At 34.0% G+C, this 17740-nt stretch overlaps 1 protein-coding gene across 1 annotated transcript; it reads left to right on the top strand.

The window, feature by feature from the left end:
* Positions 1 to 7934: 7934 nt before the first annotated feature.
* Positions 7935 to 17740, top strand: LOC132614762 (potassium channel SKOR-like). The gene is made up of 13 exons (XM_060329287.1): positions 7935 to 8425; positions 12189 to 12413; positions 12515 to 12578; positions 13305 to 13644; positions 13777 to 14072; positions 14229 to 14309; positions 14487 to 14585; positions 14677 to 14898; positions 15194 to 15382; positions 15488 to 15563; positions 15653 to 15947; positions 16539 to 16660; positions 17045 to 17740. Exons 1-13 carry the CDS (start codon positions 8229 to 8231, stop codon positions 17284 to 17286), a joined length of 2448 nt encoding a protein of 815 aa, XP_060185270.1. The 5' UTR covers positions 7935 to 8228; the 3' UTR covers positions 17287 to 17740.

Raw genomic sequence — 17740 nt, 5'->3', positions numbered from 1 at the left:
CATTATTTTTCATTCCTTCAAGCCCTAGAACGACTTCCTACCCTCTTGCATCATCAAGAACACCAAGGTAAGCCTACTCTATTTATTCCAAATCAATTCTAATACCTATCCTTGTAATCTAAACAAGAAATTATCATTCCTAAACTAGGGTTTTCAAGAAAACCCATCTCAAGGTTCAAGAATTCAAGATTTTGGAAATCTTCTTCAAAGCTCAAGTCTTTAATTGAAGTTTTGGAGCAATTAAGGTATGTAGAACTTCCATCCACATGTGGGAATCTCTACGTTCTTCCCCATGCTCCGTTTCTTGATATCCATGAAGTTCAAACCCTAGGGCATTAAACCCAACATATTGGTAGCCCGTATTTATGTATTTATGTACATGAATTTTGTATCTATATTCGTTATTGTATTCCTAATCTTCCATTACGGTTATTAGGAACCCTAGCTTAATCGATGAATCATGAATTCTTCCTCATGTATTCTCATTATGTTTATATGAAACTTTATGATTTTATGTAGCAAGTTCCAAGCATGTTTTCAAGTCAATTATATATATATAATTATGAACTATTGTTATTACTCATGAATCAAGAACATGTTTGCAAGACTATGACAAGTTATCTCATGAAACCATATTACCAGATATTTCATGAAACCGTGTTTACAAATTATTTCGTGAAATCATGATTACAAGTTATTTACAAGTTATTTCACGAATTTATGTTCATATTTTTGGGAATTGCTTAGTTAACCGAGAAGGCTCAGATAGCCTGAAACTACGTAGCCACCGTAGGATAAGGGTTGTCAGCAAGGAGGCAACACCTTCATTATGCAGTTTGGATCCTTACATGCTTATTATTACTTAAATCTCATATCCCTGGCAAGGTTGTGAGTGTTCTGCTGGTAGGACGCAAGTACCAGACCATGTTGTCGGTTATACTATAGCATTCCCCACGTTACAAGTAGTTTTACATACAAGTATTTCTATTGATTACTGTTTTAAGACTTCACTCACGTTTCATGTTCATGTTCAAGTTACATTCAATTTCAGTTCATATCCTATATCTATGTTGTGCCATGTTATTCATTTCAGCAGGTTTTACATACTAGTACTATTCACCATGTACTAACGTCCCTTTTGCCCGGGGCCTGCACTTCACGGTGCAGATACCGGTTTTCAGGAGCATACATCTGCGCAGTAGGATCACTTCAGTTATCAGCTTATTGGTGAGCCCCACTTCTCTCGGGGTTCAACATGGAGTCTGCATTAGTATTCAGTTTATGGTAGTCCAGGGCTATGTCCTGGTAGTTAGTATTCAGACATGTTTTAGAGGTTTCATAGACATATGTTAGTTCACAGAGTCAGTTATGCTTTTATGTTTGCAAACTATTGTGTTTCCATGATATTTCATGCTATGAGATAATTTCAAGACTTTATTCCGCAAATTACATTTTCATGATTTATTTAAATTGCATCATATAGATTATATTGTTTTGATGCCCATGTTGACAAGCAAGCCATGAGGTTCGCTCGGACACATGCAAGCAAGGCCCGAGTGCCGTGTTACGCCCAGGCCATGGTTCGGGGCGTGACACATACATTGCGATAGCCAAACGGCAATAGGAAGAGCCGGGAGTGTTATGTACAACGGAAAGTCTCGTCACATACGACGAAGACATAATACCGTTAGACAACTACTCTCTAGTAGAATTATCACAATTGACTATGTTAAGTCAAGAGATAATGTGTCGGATCCACTAACTAAAGGCCTAACTAGAGAGGTGGTTGAAAGATCACCGAGGGGAATGGAACTTTGGCCGAGGACAAGTCATCGTGGCGGTAACTCTACCTAGAAGACTGGAGATCCCAAGATCTAGGTTCAAAGAGATCAAACAAAGTCATTGATGACGGTTCAACATTGTCACAATAACTTTTTGGTCCATTCTCGTGATGAGACAATGTTCAGTACCAGGATAAAGCATTACGGCTTTTTAATGGTTTCTAAGTTTGATACGGGGTATATCAAATAGTGTATCTACGGGATGACACATTTAGAAATCACCTATGTAAGTGTGAAGTGTAAGCCGCTTCAAGGAGAATTCTGTAAGGCCAATTCTCTACGCACTTATGAACCAGGCAGTGTTCATGGCTGAAACGAACAAAACAATGAGAACCAAAGATGGTTAAAGGGTTAATTGTGTGACATGTGGTTGTCTAGGTATACACCAAAGCTCTACGGTTCAAAGATATCAAATCTACCGATTGACCGAGTATATCCGACATGTGTTCACTACGGAAAGTTCAAAGAGAAATCTACTTATCCAGATGCGATTAATCCTTGCTTACGAATCACACAGTTTTTGTCATGCATGTTTTTCCATCATATAGCCATTTCCCATTCATGTGGGGGATTGTTAAAGCTAGTTAATGATTGAAGCTAGCTAAGTTGGTGTGAATGAGAAATGGAGGGAAAAAGACAATGGAAGGAAAATGAAGTTCAAAGCAAAGTTCCTTTGAAAAGGAGTTTTGTACCACATTGGTGGTAGAAAGGGAAAGTTATGTGCTTATATTAGAAAGCACTTCCTCTAGCTCTTAAAGGGTTGAGAAGAGGGACTCCCCTCGCGCCGTCATCGTCGCTCGGCTCGGCTTCGGCTTCGGCTTTGGATTTGGATTTGGTCAAATGATTGATTGATAATCTTTTTGGACCAAATTTATTTAAATTCAATCTTCATTTTCTGAAATTATTTTGTTTATTTCCGCCGTAAAATATTAATTAGTAATTAATTAAATTTTGACGGAATAAAATTAAAACTTCCCCAACGTTCTTATTTTTTTCGGAAAAGGCATGGCCTCTCCGAACAGCCACCAAGCCTATTCTGAACAGGCATGTTCGAGGCTATATAAACTGAGGCAATGCCTCAATTTTCGACTACTGAAAATTTTTCCTTGCATTGCAAATTCTGCATTCTTTTTCCAGAAATAAAACTATCGAGTCTTACTGTGTTTCGTTGCCAAATTTGAGTTCGCCGAAGTCGTAGGCGTTTGAGGTACCGCCACTCCTGCGACAGGTATATCTGTTTTATCCTGGGAGGAAATAATCCGTAACCTCGGGTACAGTGAGGGGGTTAAATTCCTTAAGGACACACAGTGAATTCTGTGGTCTCGGATATTTCTTAATTTTTGCACACAGTTTCTGTTTTCGTTTTCTACTTACTGGTTTTTTCCAGTTTCTGGTTCTGGTTTTCTACAGTTCTGAACACGGGCGTATAACAGCTTAGAGTTCATATGTGTGGTTCACCATTTCCTGCTTCTTCTTTTGTCTATTCTTTAATTAATTGCTCTTATAAAAAGTTTAGTGTTTTCTTTCTTATGTTTTATTTTCTATATTTATTTAATACATATTACATTTTAGAAGTAATGGACGATTACATCAAATACCTTATTAGAAGTGGCGTTAAAATAACCTTTGAGATTAGAAGAACTAATTAAAGTTGTTAAGCAAAAGTTATATATCAAACATCACTCTCCATTAAGGCCTGATGTGGAGTTTAATTAATAATATTAAGTCTAGCAATAAGATGATGTTATTATTCTATACTTGCGTGTTCAAGCTAATCATATATAAATTCATAAGCTAAGTGCACTTAGTTTTCTAGCTAATTGTTCGAACAGAGACTTGTTGAAGAGAAACATATTTTAATGTTTGATTACATTTCAAAGGATATATAGAAATTGAAGGACCCAAATGAATAATAGCTTTAAATAAAACTAGGGTTAACTACATGAATGATCATTTAAGTGTGACTTTATTGCCTAAATTAAAGTCATTAAATTAGTTTTTATAACAAAATTAAAAGATCATTCGACTTTACCTAAGCAAAACATATTCATCAAACTATCTTTCACCTTCTTTTACGTGACTATAACTAGCAATTTTACTTGATACTATACAAAGTTGAGTGACTTTTATTATAAAAAATGGTTAGTAACTTTCTATATTACCAAGCATAGTGAAATGACGTTTTCATTACTACAAAGTAATAATTAAATAATATCGATGCAATAAAATGAAATCCGCCATCCAAAAGCGGCTTTAATTTTTAAAAAAAGACTACTCATGTAAATTAACGCCATAAAACTACACAGTCCATATAGAGGGCGGAACTAGAAAGTTATCTACGGATTCAGTCGAACTCAATAGCTTTAGTCCGAACACTATATTTTTATTAAAAAAAGTAAATATAGAATTAATTAAGTTACTAATATAATCTGATATTACTATTCTCTAGAATTTAGAATCCATAACATTTGCCTCCGCCTATAAGTCCATATATATAACAACTAATTTCATGTGAAATGTGGTTGACCCCTGAAAATATTACTGACAAAAATACCTACATTAAATTTTGTCTATCTTTGTTTTGTTAGAACCTAATGATCACTTTATTAAAAGCCAAAATAAGTTAAATATATATTATGGTTGCGTACGTAATAACAGAATTCCTCATCTCCATGCTCTTATCTTTATTTGTTTTTTGGAAAAAATACTAGATTCCTGATTATGCATTTTATCAAATATTCAATTATTATACAAGTATGTCCAAGGAGAAACATGACTGTGCAGTTAGGTCCTTTGCCAATTCTTTTAGCTTTTCTTTCTCTCCACGGTATACTACCTATAATATTTTTCCCAATAAACGTGATATTCGGATCGACTTGCTTATAATTTGACGAATTCTATGGGGTATAGGGTATTTGTTACATTTCAACTAACACAAATACAGGTAAACTACCTAATATATTATTAAAATGGGATTCGGGATCTTAATTTCTTGATTTATCACCTGGTGTTCGGTATCCGCATTAAAACCCGACTAATTAAATCTGAATTAGCACCGAGAAGTACCAGATTGGGGGTAGTTTTTTTTGGGGGCGGGGGAAGGGGGGGCGGTGGTTAAAGCACTCCCTAGCTATAACAATGGCGACTCCATACCCAAATTAGAACTCGAAGACCTCTAGTTAAGTGTGAAGGAGTACTTATCACTGCGCTAGAACTCTTGCTGGAGCAAATTCGGGATTTGAACATTGTGGTTCGAAATTCCATCACAATCCATCGATTGATTAGAGTCGAAATTTTATTGTACCTATAAATTAATGATAATTAATATTCTTTGGGATAATGTAACAATAGATGGACACCACAGCTTGAAAAAGGTCTTGCTGTACTTCTATAATCAATTCCCACTAATTAATCTTTGTGGAGACCCATTGTGGTTTAGAAACATGCAGACCATTTAATTAAGTGGACAAACCCTCAACTTCGATAACTGATTTGCCTAGTTTTTATTTTATTTTTGCAACAAATATACCCCACAGTTTTGTGTATCGCAAAATTAATCCAACACTTGATTTGCAAGTCAAATAATAACAGCATCGTCCCCGTTTGTTTTATACCTCTATACCTTCTGACATAATTAGTTCAAAAACCAAGTTGGCCAATTAATTTATTAGAAATAAGTGAATAATATACTAATTATTTTACTAACCAAGGAGAAAGTAGTAATTTGAACATGTCAAACTCAAACATACAAAATACAAATATATATACAATTACTGTCAAACATATATCTTGATATTGCATGCATGCGTGATCTATATAATACTCTCTCCGTTGATGATTATATACAATATTATGCACTGATAACTTATACTAGTCGCGTCGTATTATTCTTGTAGTTTCTTATTCATTGATTTATGCTATTATATATCTTTCGTTTCTTGTATTTTAATTATCGTAGTTACTGCTCCTTTTTTCAGACTGCTTTATCATGCTTCTTATAGTATTTTGTCATGGCTCATTCGATTTAGTTATTTTTGTTTCGTACTGCTGTATTGCTTGCTCTTGTGCCAAGGGTATACCAGAAACATGCTCTCTACCTCCCAGGATAGAATTAAGGTCTTATTTCTGTTTCGTACTGTTGTATTTCTTGCTCTCTTGCTAAGGGTCTGCTAGCTGAAACATGCTCTCTAACTCCCAAGATAGGATTAAGGTCTTATTTCTATTTCGTACTTCTGTATTTCTTGCTCTCTTGCGAAGGGTCTGCTAGCTGAAGCATGCTCTCTATCTCTTAAGGTAGGGTTAAGGTCTCCGAACACTCTATCCTTCCCTAACCCCACTTTGTGAGATTTCATTGTTGTAGTGTTGTAAACTTAAAAACTTACATGCAAAGTAGTCGGTCAAGCCGCCAACTCTTTTTGTTTGCATCATTAGACAGCTTGCCAACTTGACCTAGCTTGCCCGGAATGGAGTAATTGATCTCATCCTTTGGTTATTTGTTAAATGGTCTTTCAGCAACTTGGAAAGACAAAACATACAGATCTTCACATATAATACTATTATTGAATTATAAGTAACTAATACTGTAGTACATATATTTATCTTAATTTATCAGTAGTTCATCAATCTTAAACTAGCCGTATGGTTTAGTGTAAATATACCAAATGCGGGTAAGTTTATTTATTTATGATGGTGATGTTCCGGTCAGCTTGTGCACAATTCCACTATTTAATTTTATCAGGAACATGCTATCTCCCAACAACATAAGTACCAAGTATTTTTGTCCATCAAACCTTAAGCAGATGAGAAAATCTCACCTAATATTTTTGTCTCCGCTAAAATTTAAACTTGAAATATGATAATTCTTCACACGTTATTGATCATTAGACCTTATACTTCGCGTGGGTAAATATGTACCGTCACAGGGTATGATTTTCTTCGTTGACCGGATCTACTGATATCACATAATATAATTTGCACATCCCAAAGTATTAAATACTACAACTAGTATAGGAGTAATACTAGTTAGCTTATTAAATTACTCTCTCTGTCTAAATTATTTTTCGTTGTTACAAAAAATAGTTATCTTAATTAAATTATTTGTCATTTTAAAAGGTTAGGGTGCAATTTTTTTCCTCATTTTACCCTTAGTAGAATTTTATCATTAATGGAGATGTCACATAAATAAAATAAACATTTAAAGAAGAGAGATGCTAATTTAGACATAAATAGGGGTAAAGTTAGTCAAAACCCATCTTAATTAATACTCCCTCCCGATCAAAAAGAGTGTCCACTTACCCATTTGCACACCCCTTAAGAAAATACTATCTCCTATAAAAAAGAAGAAGTAATTTGACTAAATTGCCCCTAATTAAATAGGCATTGAGATTTGACCATATAATACTTAATAGGGGCAAATTTGAAAGCATAAGGTTTATTATTTTTTTATTTGATAAGCGAACACTCTTTTTGACTCAAAAAAAAAAGACTAAGTGAATACTCATTTTGATCCAGATGAAATTTTTTTTAAAAGACGTGTAAAATAAAAAAGTGATAGAAAATTTGAGACGGAGGAAGTAGATCAATTTTGATAATGATGATTAATACTCAGTAGTTCTCTCGTACCAATGCATCTCTGTTCACATCATTTTTAATTAAATTCAAACAGCAATATTAATTACTATCATTAGTAGTTTTTAGACCGCAGAGTAATATTAAAATTAACTTGTCAAGTGTTTGTGGGCGCATAAACACACGTGATGTCACATTTTCCTATATTTCAATTTAGACTACTCTCTTCGGATAAAAGAATGTCCAATTAATACAACCTTAAGAAAATATTAACTCGTAGATAAATATAGGTAATCTGATTAAACTATCCCTAGTTAAATATATATTGAAATTTGATCACATAGCACTTAATAGCAGCAAATCTGGAAAGGTAACGTTAATTCTTTCTTGATTTGATAAGTGAACACTCTTTTTGATTCAGAGGAAGTATTAAACATTTAAAAAAAGTTGTGGTAGAGTTTTTAAGTTGCATATAAATAGCCATCTACCTCCTTGTCAAACAATTCATCAAATCTAGCTCTCATAAATCTCTCCATCATTTCTCTCTCTATATATACATACATACAATATAATTCTCAGGCTCATAATTCTTTCTATACATACATACATACAATATCATTTCTCGTGAAAACTCATCTTTTTTGCAAACTTTCTCATTCATATTCATATATAAACTCGAACTCTCTAGAAAAGGTTAGATTATACAATATCCAATTAATCAAACAAACATTCGAAAACTTCAAATTTTAGTTTCTCATTACGATATACACATTCGATATACACGTCGAATTGATTACGAGGAGAGCAGAAGAAGTGGAGATGAACATTAATAATGGAGGAGAAGAGTATGAAGTTGAAGATATGAGAGATAACGTGGAATCTTCTAGAGGAAGTCGATTTCGACTTATCGAAAACGATCTCGTTGGAATAGATTTGTTTCGCCGGAAAATTAGCAGGCAAAGTGTTATTAATGGCCTTAAGGATCTCTCTCATTTCGTTATTCATCCTGAAAACAGGTACTAATTAATTAACTTTATCTCTCTACTGTAATTCTACAATAATGGTGAAAACGTGAGTATGTTACTTCCGTAATTTTTTAAAATATCTCTTTCTATAACTTGTGAAATAAGAATCGTGAATTATATTAGAAGAGAAAACGTAGAAGTCAGGATGTGGATAAGAACGTTAGTTTTTACTTTATATATCTAGCTTGTAACCGTTATTTACTACTTTTTGAGATCTAAGTTCATACTTACTATATATAGATAGTTATCTAGAGCCAACTATTTTTTCCTTTGTAATTGTGATGTCTGGGCCAATGAGTACCTGATATCTCCCGTCAACACATGTATCAGGTAGCTCTGTCCACCAAGAGTTGAATAGTTAGAAAGTAACCACCTAACGTTTTTTTACTTCTGTTAGATTTGAACCTAAGACCTTACGGTTCTCAACCACTTCATTATAACCACTAGGACACATAATTAGTTTATTTAGTAAATTCAATACATGCATATAGTCCAATCAATTCAATTGTTTCAATTTATGTGTCTTACTTCCCTCCTTAGCATGTTTAAAATATCGTCACCATCTTTCTATATTTAGTACTAAAAGTTTTAGTTCCAACATTGTTATTTTCCCTTAATGACACTCTCTTTCTATATTTAGTACTAAAAGTTTTAGTTCCAACATTCTCATTTTCCCTTAATGACACTGGAAAATGGAATACTTAAAATGCTAGCGGACTTATTGTTTGTTAAGTTATGGCACGGTTGCATTGTAAACATATAGATTTTTCACACCACTAAGTTAAATTGACCTAGAACAACTAGTAATTAAATCTTGAAAGCAAGTCTGACAACTTAAAAATAGAATAATACCTTCTACGAGTAGCTAATGACATGAAACTGATGATAAATTATTTGCTTATCATGCCCGTATATAACTTAAATGATTATTTTTAGGGAGATAAGCAACATATTTCCGAGTACGGCGGCGTCTAATTAGGTTTCAAGTAGTAAACAATATTGACCACACGCTCCTCTATGAACAATTTGGCCTGGCTATATTTAGAAAATTTGGTTGGAAAACAAATATATAGAGCAGTGGGTACCACTCTCTCCTAATAAAAAAAAGTGTCCGCTTAGCCTTTTTGTCTTGGATAAAAAAGAGTGTCCACTTATCAAATCACGAAAGAATTAACCTTATTTTTCCAAATTTGCTCCTATTAAGCGTGATGTGATCAAATCCCAATACCTATTTAATTAGGGGCAGTTTAGTCAAATTATCTTTTTTTGTCTAGGAGTTATAGTATTTTCTTAAGGGGTGTGTAAATGGCTAAGTGGACACTCTTTTTTATCCGAAGGGAGTAACTGATGGCTGCTTGTATAAGTTAAACAACTTATTTCTTATCATGCATGATCTCATGTATGTGTAAAATTCTTAGATATATAATGACCAGAAAAAGTGCTATTTTCTCTCTGAATTAACAGAAAATGATGTGCATTTGGTTTTAATTTGGTGACTTTCTAAATTTAGTCTAATTTTAGAAACAACCAGCTGACTATAACTCTCAAAGTTCTATATATTGATAATATATAAAATATACAAAAAGTATACACTGTAAATTATATAACTTAAATCCCTTTTATTATAATTAAGAATTTGTTGACTCTCACGCGGGATGTCCCTTACAAAAGGGCATGCATGAGTTGGTTATTACTTATTAATACGATAAGAGAGACGTTGTCTCAACTGTCTATGAATAGACTAATTAATTAGTTTGTCAAGTGGACAAATTGCAGCGTAAGATAAAGTCCAAATAATAACGTGTAATGGAGGATTGAACTGTACATATTGCCACATATATAATCATCAGCAAGCATATATATATATATATATATATATCATGTTCAACTGTATAACTGAAAGCAACCGTCGAAAATTGTCATTTTCTAAATGTGTCACCCCTTATCACACTTGTTCTTTTTTTTTTTTTTTTATTATTATAATTGTACTGGAAATTCATAGTGAGATATGACAGATTGAAATACCATCTATCCATTCCTCTACTATTAATTAAAGGTTTTGAGTTCGAGTTCTGAGAATGAATAAAAAAATTGGTAAACAGTGTCTCCCCTTTGATTAACTTTACGTAATGAGAATTTGGATTAGTCAGAGCCTCAAAGTAGATACTGGACAACTGATGGGGTAAAAGGGCGGAGCTTGCAAGAGGCGCAAGGGATTCATATGCCGGAAAATTACGTTGTATATACGTAGATAAAATTAATTTTATATATATTAGATATCGAGTCTTCTTAGGTGCTTTTGTGTGTATTTTTTATATTTTGAATATTTTTATTGAAAATTTTGACTCCGCCGCTTATTGAAACGGGTGACCGACTACACACATGCACACACATGCATTACTCCAAATATGACTAGCGCGATGTATGTAAATGCGAATGCACAAGTATAGTGAGAATTAGGACTAATTTTTGAGGTTTCTGAAGAAGTACTAGTGTTTTTAAGTGGATCTTAACATGATTATTCAAGACATAGCTATATAGTAACATAGTTTAATAATTATTTAAGAAATAGCTAGTACTGTATCAACAAAAATATTAGGTAATTTTCTTTTGTTTTAAGTTTTGATGAACAGGATTACTCGATATCTATGCTGGTGATAAATAGTAAATAATCGATAAAATAATTGGAATACGCGCAAATTAGTTAGTCCGAACACTATGGTCATAATTTTTTTTATCTGCGTGCTACTTGCGGTGCAACTAGACCTTATTTTGTGTTTTTTGTTTCAAAGCGTGCAACTAAACTTGGTTTTGTTTAACTATTAAATGATGAAGTTGGAAAAATAAAAAGAGGAAACTGATTAATGACATTGGATATGGTCGAAATTGTGAAGGACAAGAAAAGAGAGAATGGAAATGACTAACCATAATACCTAAGTTCTCATCAATTATATTTTTCTTTTGCCATTAGTCAAGCTGGAGGCTGAAGTTTCGTTTTCAAAAAGGATATTTTTACTTTTGAAAATAGTACAAAATAATTGGACTCTTAACAAATTTGAACTAGAACATATTTGTAAATGTTCTAAAAATATTAATTTGAATTAAAATGGTGATGTATTTTATGTAATTGTTAAATATGTATAATTTATTTTTTTAAAATCTGAAAATTAAATGTATTTGCTTTCTACTCTTGAATCCCCAATTTTCTGTGCTATTTTTGCTAAAGTTGGACTCTGCCAGGGTTTAAATTCAGACCAAATGTATGCATTTGAATTTCATTCAAACTTTTAGGTTTTGGCAAAGCCCAATTTCGAACGCAACAGTTTGAATTTGGAAACTCCAGACTTGCAATTTCAACTTGAGAGCCGCATGTTTGAAGTTAATTTTGAAGCGACTAAATGTTAAAAACTTCATAAATTTCGACTATTTTTAAATAAAGGTCCAAAAAGCGACTACTTGTGCACTTCGCCCTTGTAAAAAGTTGTACCTAAGCAAGAATTGTGTGGGTATCTCAATAAGGGTAGTCTTGAAATTTTGACCCCACTTAGAAAATTCTTTAAAGAAAATCCTCTAGGCAAAACTTCTACTGTGATCAGATATAAGTTTTACTAGTTATAATGTGTGCATAAGTTCGTACTAACCAACTTCCACACAGTGCTACTTTTATGAAAAGCTTCTTGTGTTTTTAAATTCTAATGTACTTTCAAGATTATCTGTTAACAACTTAACATTAACAGATCAAAATTCAATGCAGGTGGTACAGGATGTGGGAAAATTTTATCCTTATATGGTCAATATATTCATCATTTTTCACACCAATGGAGTTTGCCTTCTTCAATGGATTACCTAGGAAACTATTTCTCTTAGACATTTGTGGTCAAATAGTATTTCTTGCGGATATAGTCCTCCAATTCTTTGTTGCATATAGAGATAGCCAGACTTACAAGATGGTGTACAAACGAACCCCTATCGCTCTTCGGTCAGTACTCTCTTAATTTTCCCTCCTACTTTTCACTTTATGCAACAAAAAATTATTATTGCTTTAGTAGTTTAGCTGACTTTCCTTTGGTTTAATTTCAGGTACTTAAAATCTCATTTTATTATGGATTTTCTCAGTTGCATGCCCTGGGATGTAATTTATAAGGTACCTCGTTCGTTTCTTTTGACAATTTTTGACTTGATATGGAGTTTAAGATGCTGACCTTTTTTGGCGTATTATTTTAGTGGTAGTGAAAGAAAATATAAATGTAATGGTTGAGATGTTAGTAAATTTGAATGATTAAATGAATCTCCATTGATGAATGTTTAAACTGTATAAAATAATGTTGTTAGTAAAATGACGTCAAGCATTTAGCAAAGTTTCAAAAAGGAAAAAATGTCGCATATATTGAAAACTGAGGGAGCTGTGTTCTTACAATAGCTCCCTCTTTACAAACCTGCTTTAATTTGTTGAAAGACCAATGTGTTTCTGATTCTTGACTTATTTAGAAAGCATTCATCTTAAACTTAGGTTTCATACTCCCCCCGTCTCAATTTATGTTAGGATGTTCGACTGAGCACGAAGTTGAAAAAAAAAAGTAAAACATCGCATAGACATTACTGTGGCTAGAAATCATCTCATTAAGAGTGAAATGTGAAGTTTAAAGTTAAATTGTTTCTGAATATAGAAAGATTAACCTTTTTTTTTTAAAGACAGACTACAAAGGAAAGAGTGTCACATAAATTGAGACAAATGGAGTAATATGTTGTTTCCCACCAAGATACCTTGAAAAAATAAAAATATTATGGTGGAAGCATGTTGAATTAGCAGTTGTTTTCTACATATTTCTTAGCTCTTTTAACAAATGCTGTGAAATTTGATTTTAATCAGGCTGTTGGCAGCAAAGAGGAAGTGAGATACCTCTTATGGATTCGGTTGAGCAGGGCACGCAGAATTACTTACTGTTTCCAGAAGATGGAGAAAGATATTCGGATCAATTACCTCTTCACGAGGATCATTAAACTGATCACCGTAGAACTATACTGCACACATACAGCTGCCTGCATCTTTTACTACTTAGCAACTACACTGTCCGAACAGCAAGAAGGTTACACATGGATTGGTAGTTTGAAATTGGGAGATTACAGTTATTCAAACTTTAGAGATATTGATCTATGGACGCGATACGTTACTTCTATGTATTTTGCCATTGTTACTATGGCAACTGTTGGTAAGTTTATTCGCCTCTCATTGCAAGTGCTCGTCTTTAAGGTCCCTTTCATAATCTTATTGATTTTTTTATTGACTTTGTATAGCAATTTCATCTTACTAATAATTTTGAGATAACATTTTTATCTTACAGGTTATGGAGATATACATGCAGTCAATTTGAGGGAAATGATATTTGTCATGATTTACGTCTCTTTTGATATGATTCTTGGTGCTTATCTGATCGGTAACATGACAGCTCTAATCGTGAAAGGATCAAAAACTGAACGATACAGGGATAAGACGACGGATCTATTGAAATATATGAACAGAAATAGACTCGGAAGGGATATCCGTAGTCAAATAAAAGGTCACTTGCGATTACAATATGAAAGCGCTTACACTGATGCAGCTGTTCTCCAAGAAATTCCAATCTCAATCCGTGCCAAGGTAAATATACGAAAGAAAAATCTTGATGTAAGAAAATGTAAAATTTGCTTCATAATCAATGAGCTTGAGATTATCTGGGAACTTTCACTATTATTGCTGATGCATGTCATACTCCATTGGTAGTTCCATGACAAACTCTTCCAACATTTTCTGCAGATATCTCAGAATTTATATCAGTCTTACATAGAAAATGTTCCACTTTTCAAGGGCTGTTCCTCTGAATTCATAAGTCAAGTTGTAAGTAATTTCTTTTGCGATTATTCATTCGCGGAACATTGATAGTGTATGCCCTTTGAAATGCAAGGCTTCTTCATACATTTCTGTTTGCTTTTGAGATTTGATCGGGACACAATTGGAATTGAAGAAAATTAGCTGAGAGTGTATCACTGATTTCACGTACTGTTAAATTTGCAGGTAACTCGAGTTCACGAAGAATTTTTCCTCCCCGGAGAAGTGATAATGGAACAAGGGAATGTAGTGGACCAGCTTTATTTTGTTTGTCATGGCGTTCTGGTACTATGTTCTACAATCAATTACACCTGCTCGGCTCTTTATGTTTTCCTAATAAGGCCAGACTCATTGTATTTTTTTTTCTCAAATCCAGGAGGAGATCGGTATAGCGAAGGACGGATCAGAAGAGACAGTGTCACTTCTTGAGCCTAACAGCTCATTCGGAGACATTTCCATCGTTTGCAACATTCCTCAGCCATATACAGTTCGTGTTTGTGAACTATGCAGGCTCTTACATATCGATAAGCAGTCATTTTCCAATATCTTAGAGATTTATTTTCATGATGGAAGAAGAATCTTGAGTAATTTACTACAGGTAAGGGAAATGAGACCCAACCTTTTTACTTCTTTTTTTAAAAGCCGTTTTCTTTCACTCATATAACTATCTGGTTTACTTCATCAATAGGGGGGAACAATTTACTTACAATAGTACAATATTCAGTTGACATTCATAAAAGCATCAAGTGAATTATGAGTTAAACCGCTCCCATGCCATCTACCTACTCGTATTTTCCTATCTTAGTATGAGCAGCATTAGAAAAAGGCAAGGACTTTCAGAAATGAAGTGCTAAGTTACGGATTCGATGAGTCTAAATAGTATTAAATGACAGGGAAAAGAATCTAATCTCCGTGTGAAGCAACTAGAGTCGGATATCGCACTCCATATTGGGAAGCATGAGGCAGAGCTTGCTTTGAAAGTGAATAGTGCCGCGTATCATGGTGATTTGCACCAGCTGAAGAGTCTAATTCGAGCTGGAGCTGATCCGAACAAGAAAGATTATGATGGAAGATCACCTCTGGTATGAGCTTATTCAAATGAAATATACACAAATCAAATAATTCTAAATGAACACTGAAGTTTGATCGCTGCCAACTTCTCCTAATCAATGTTTGTTGTTTAACAGCATCTTGCAGCATCAAGAGGCTATGAAGACATAACTCTTTATCTTATCCAAGAAGGCGTTGATATCAATGCTCCAGGTAAATTTCTCAAACGAGTCTACTTCACCTGCAACAATCCCTTGTTCGTGACTTCGTGCAAATATTTAATGTTGCTATTTACCATATAGATAAATTTGGCAACACTCCCCTGCTTGAAGCAATAAAGGGTGGACATGATGGCGTTGCTTCATTACTTGTTAAGGAAGGAGCCTTGTTGAACATTGACAATGCTGGTAGCTTCTTGTGTATGGTGATAGCAAAGGGGGATTCAGATTTATTGCGAAGGCTATTGTCCAATGGTGTTGATCCGAACACCAAAGACTATGATCAGCGAACGCCACTCCATGTAGCTGCATCACAAGGGCAATACCCAATGGCAAAGTTGCTTTTGGGAGCTGGTGCTTCTGTTTTCTCAAAAGACAGGTACCAGTTTAATCTTGATTGCTATCTTATTGAATTAATTTCCCTGGAATAGTACACAATCCTATATTAGAGTATGCCACCTTCTGTGAGCACAATTTTCATAAGGTTTTCGAGTAGTTTCCAAATATGCAATTTGTTTTACAAAATTTTTGAAGAATCTATAGCCGAATTCATAGTCAAATTCAGTGTTTTTGATCCTCGTACTGCGAACCCCTTCACATAAGTGGGACAGAGGGAGTATCATGGATGACCTTGGTTGGATAGTAATTAGTTAATCGGAATTCAAGCTTAACTGCCTTGTTTTCTGCAAGACCATCTGATCATGGTTCATATGACTTAGGAAAATTGATTTCACCTCAAACTTGGTTTAGTTTCTTTGCTCATTTCTTAATTACGTGCTGACAAAAGTTAATGACTTGAGTTGAGCTTAAATGAAAAACCATGATCAGTGAGAATTCATAGAATACGGCGCAGTTGTTGTTGTTTAAACATCCCCGTAACTCTTGTTTTGAAATATGAACTATACAAGCAGTATTGTGCACTACACTCTCAGATTGCAAGTTTTGCAGCTAAATCTTTGTCATGTTTCAGATGGGGAAATACTCCAATTGATGAAGCTAGAGTAATTGGAAACAAGCAAATGATCAGTCTTCTGGAAGAAGCAAAATCTGCCCAACTATCTGAATTTCCTGATTTTCCACATGAGATCTCAGGTATTGCTTGAAAAACTCTGTCATCTTGCAAGATAACTTAAACTCTTCTTTGAAGGATTTGATCTGAGCATGCAACCCAAAACCTCATAAACTCCTGCGTGTTAGGAAAATCAAAGCCTCATAAATTCCGAATACAGAACGAGAATTGTGTGAACGAACTTACCAAATTTTGGATAATTTTACTACCATGTGAAAGAATCTGAAATATCTATTCTAAAACATTCAGGCAATAAACGGAGCAGTTCAAGACCTTTATAACCCTTTTGGATGTACTTATATATCCTATGTGGATATATTTTATATTTCTAACAATCCCCAATGTAACAATATAGTCTACTTGGTATTCAATTCTTGTAGCTTGACATTTTTTTGGTGCAATGACAGACAAATTGCGTCCGAGGAAATGCACTGTGTTTCCTTTCCATCCATGGGAGTCCAAATATTTGAGAAAACATGGTGTTGTCCTATGGATACCTCAGACGATTGAGGAGCTCGTTGCAACAGCATCAGAACAACTCCATTTTCCGTCGGGCTCTTGTATATTATCAGAAGATGCTGGTAAAATTCTTGATGTAGATATGATTGTTGATGGTCAAAAATTGTACTTGAACAATGAATCAACTTGAGTTTTCCACTTCCTTCATGTAATTCTTGTTGTATTTTGTTGTAGCTTTGGTTGTTTGTAAATCTTGTTCCACTAAAATGAAGATGAATAGAACTCTCTTCAAGTTCTAGTTCTAATTCTTACATTGTATACAAACTATATTGCTCGGACTCTTTAAAATACCGACCGGCGCGTGTCGGATCTTCAAAAACTAATGCAGTTTTGGAGGATCCGATATGGGTGCTGCAATGCATTTGAAGAGTCCGAGCAACATAGAGCACGGAAAGGTATTTTAGAAGTGAGTATCTCCTGTTAAGGATGCCATGTTGTAACAGCAGAAATCATTCTTTCCACAGCAATTTAAGCTTCATCTTTTTTGTATATTTTGTTTCATTACTTGTACCTTGCTAGTTGCTAATGCTATGTAACATGATAATGTTTGCTTTGGTATTATCAATTTATTCTGTTACAACTAA

Source organism: Lycium barbarum, chromosome 10 (genome assembly GCF_019175385.1).
Source record: "Lycium barbarum isolate Lr01 chromosome 10, ASM1917538v2, whole genome shotgun sequence".
Classification (NCBI taxonomy): domain Eukaryota; kingdom Viridiplantae; phylum Streptophyta; class Magnoliopsida; order Solanales; family Solanaceae; genus Lycium; species Lycium barbarum.
Note: the sequence above shows the minus strand (reverse complement) of the source record. Positions and strands in the feature narration are given on the sequence as shown.

Coding starts and splice junctions, on each gene's coding strand:
- LOC132614762 (XM_060329287.1), top strand. CDS start 8,229: ATGAACATTAATAATGGAGGAGAAGAGTATGAAGTTGAAGATATGAGA. Junction 12,414..12,514: donor CGAACCCCTATCGCTCTTCG/GTCAGTACTCTC, acceptor GTTTAATTTCAG/GTACTTAAAATCTCATTTTA. Junction 12,579..13,304: donor CCTGGGATGTAATTTATAAG/GTACCTCGTTCG, acceptor GATTTTAATCAG/GCTGTTGGCAGCAAAGAGGA.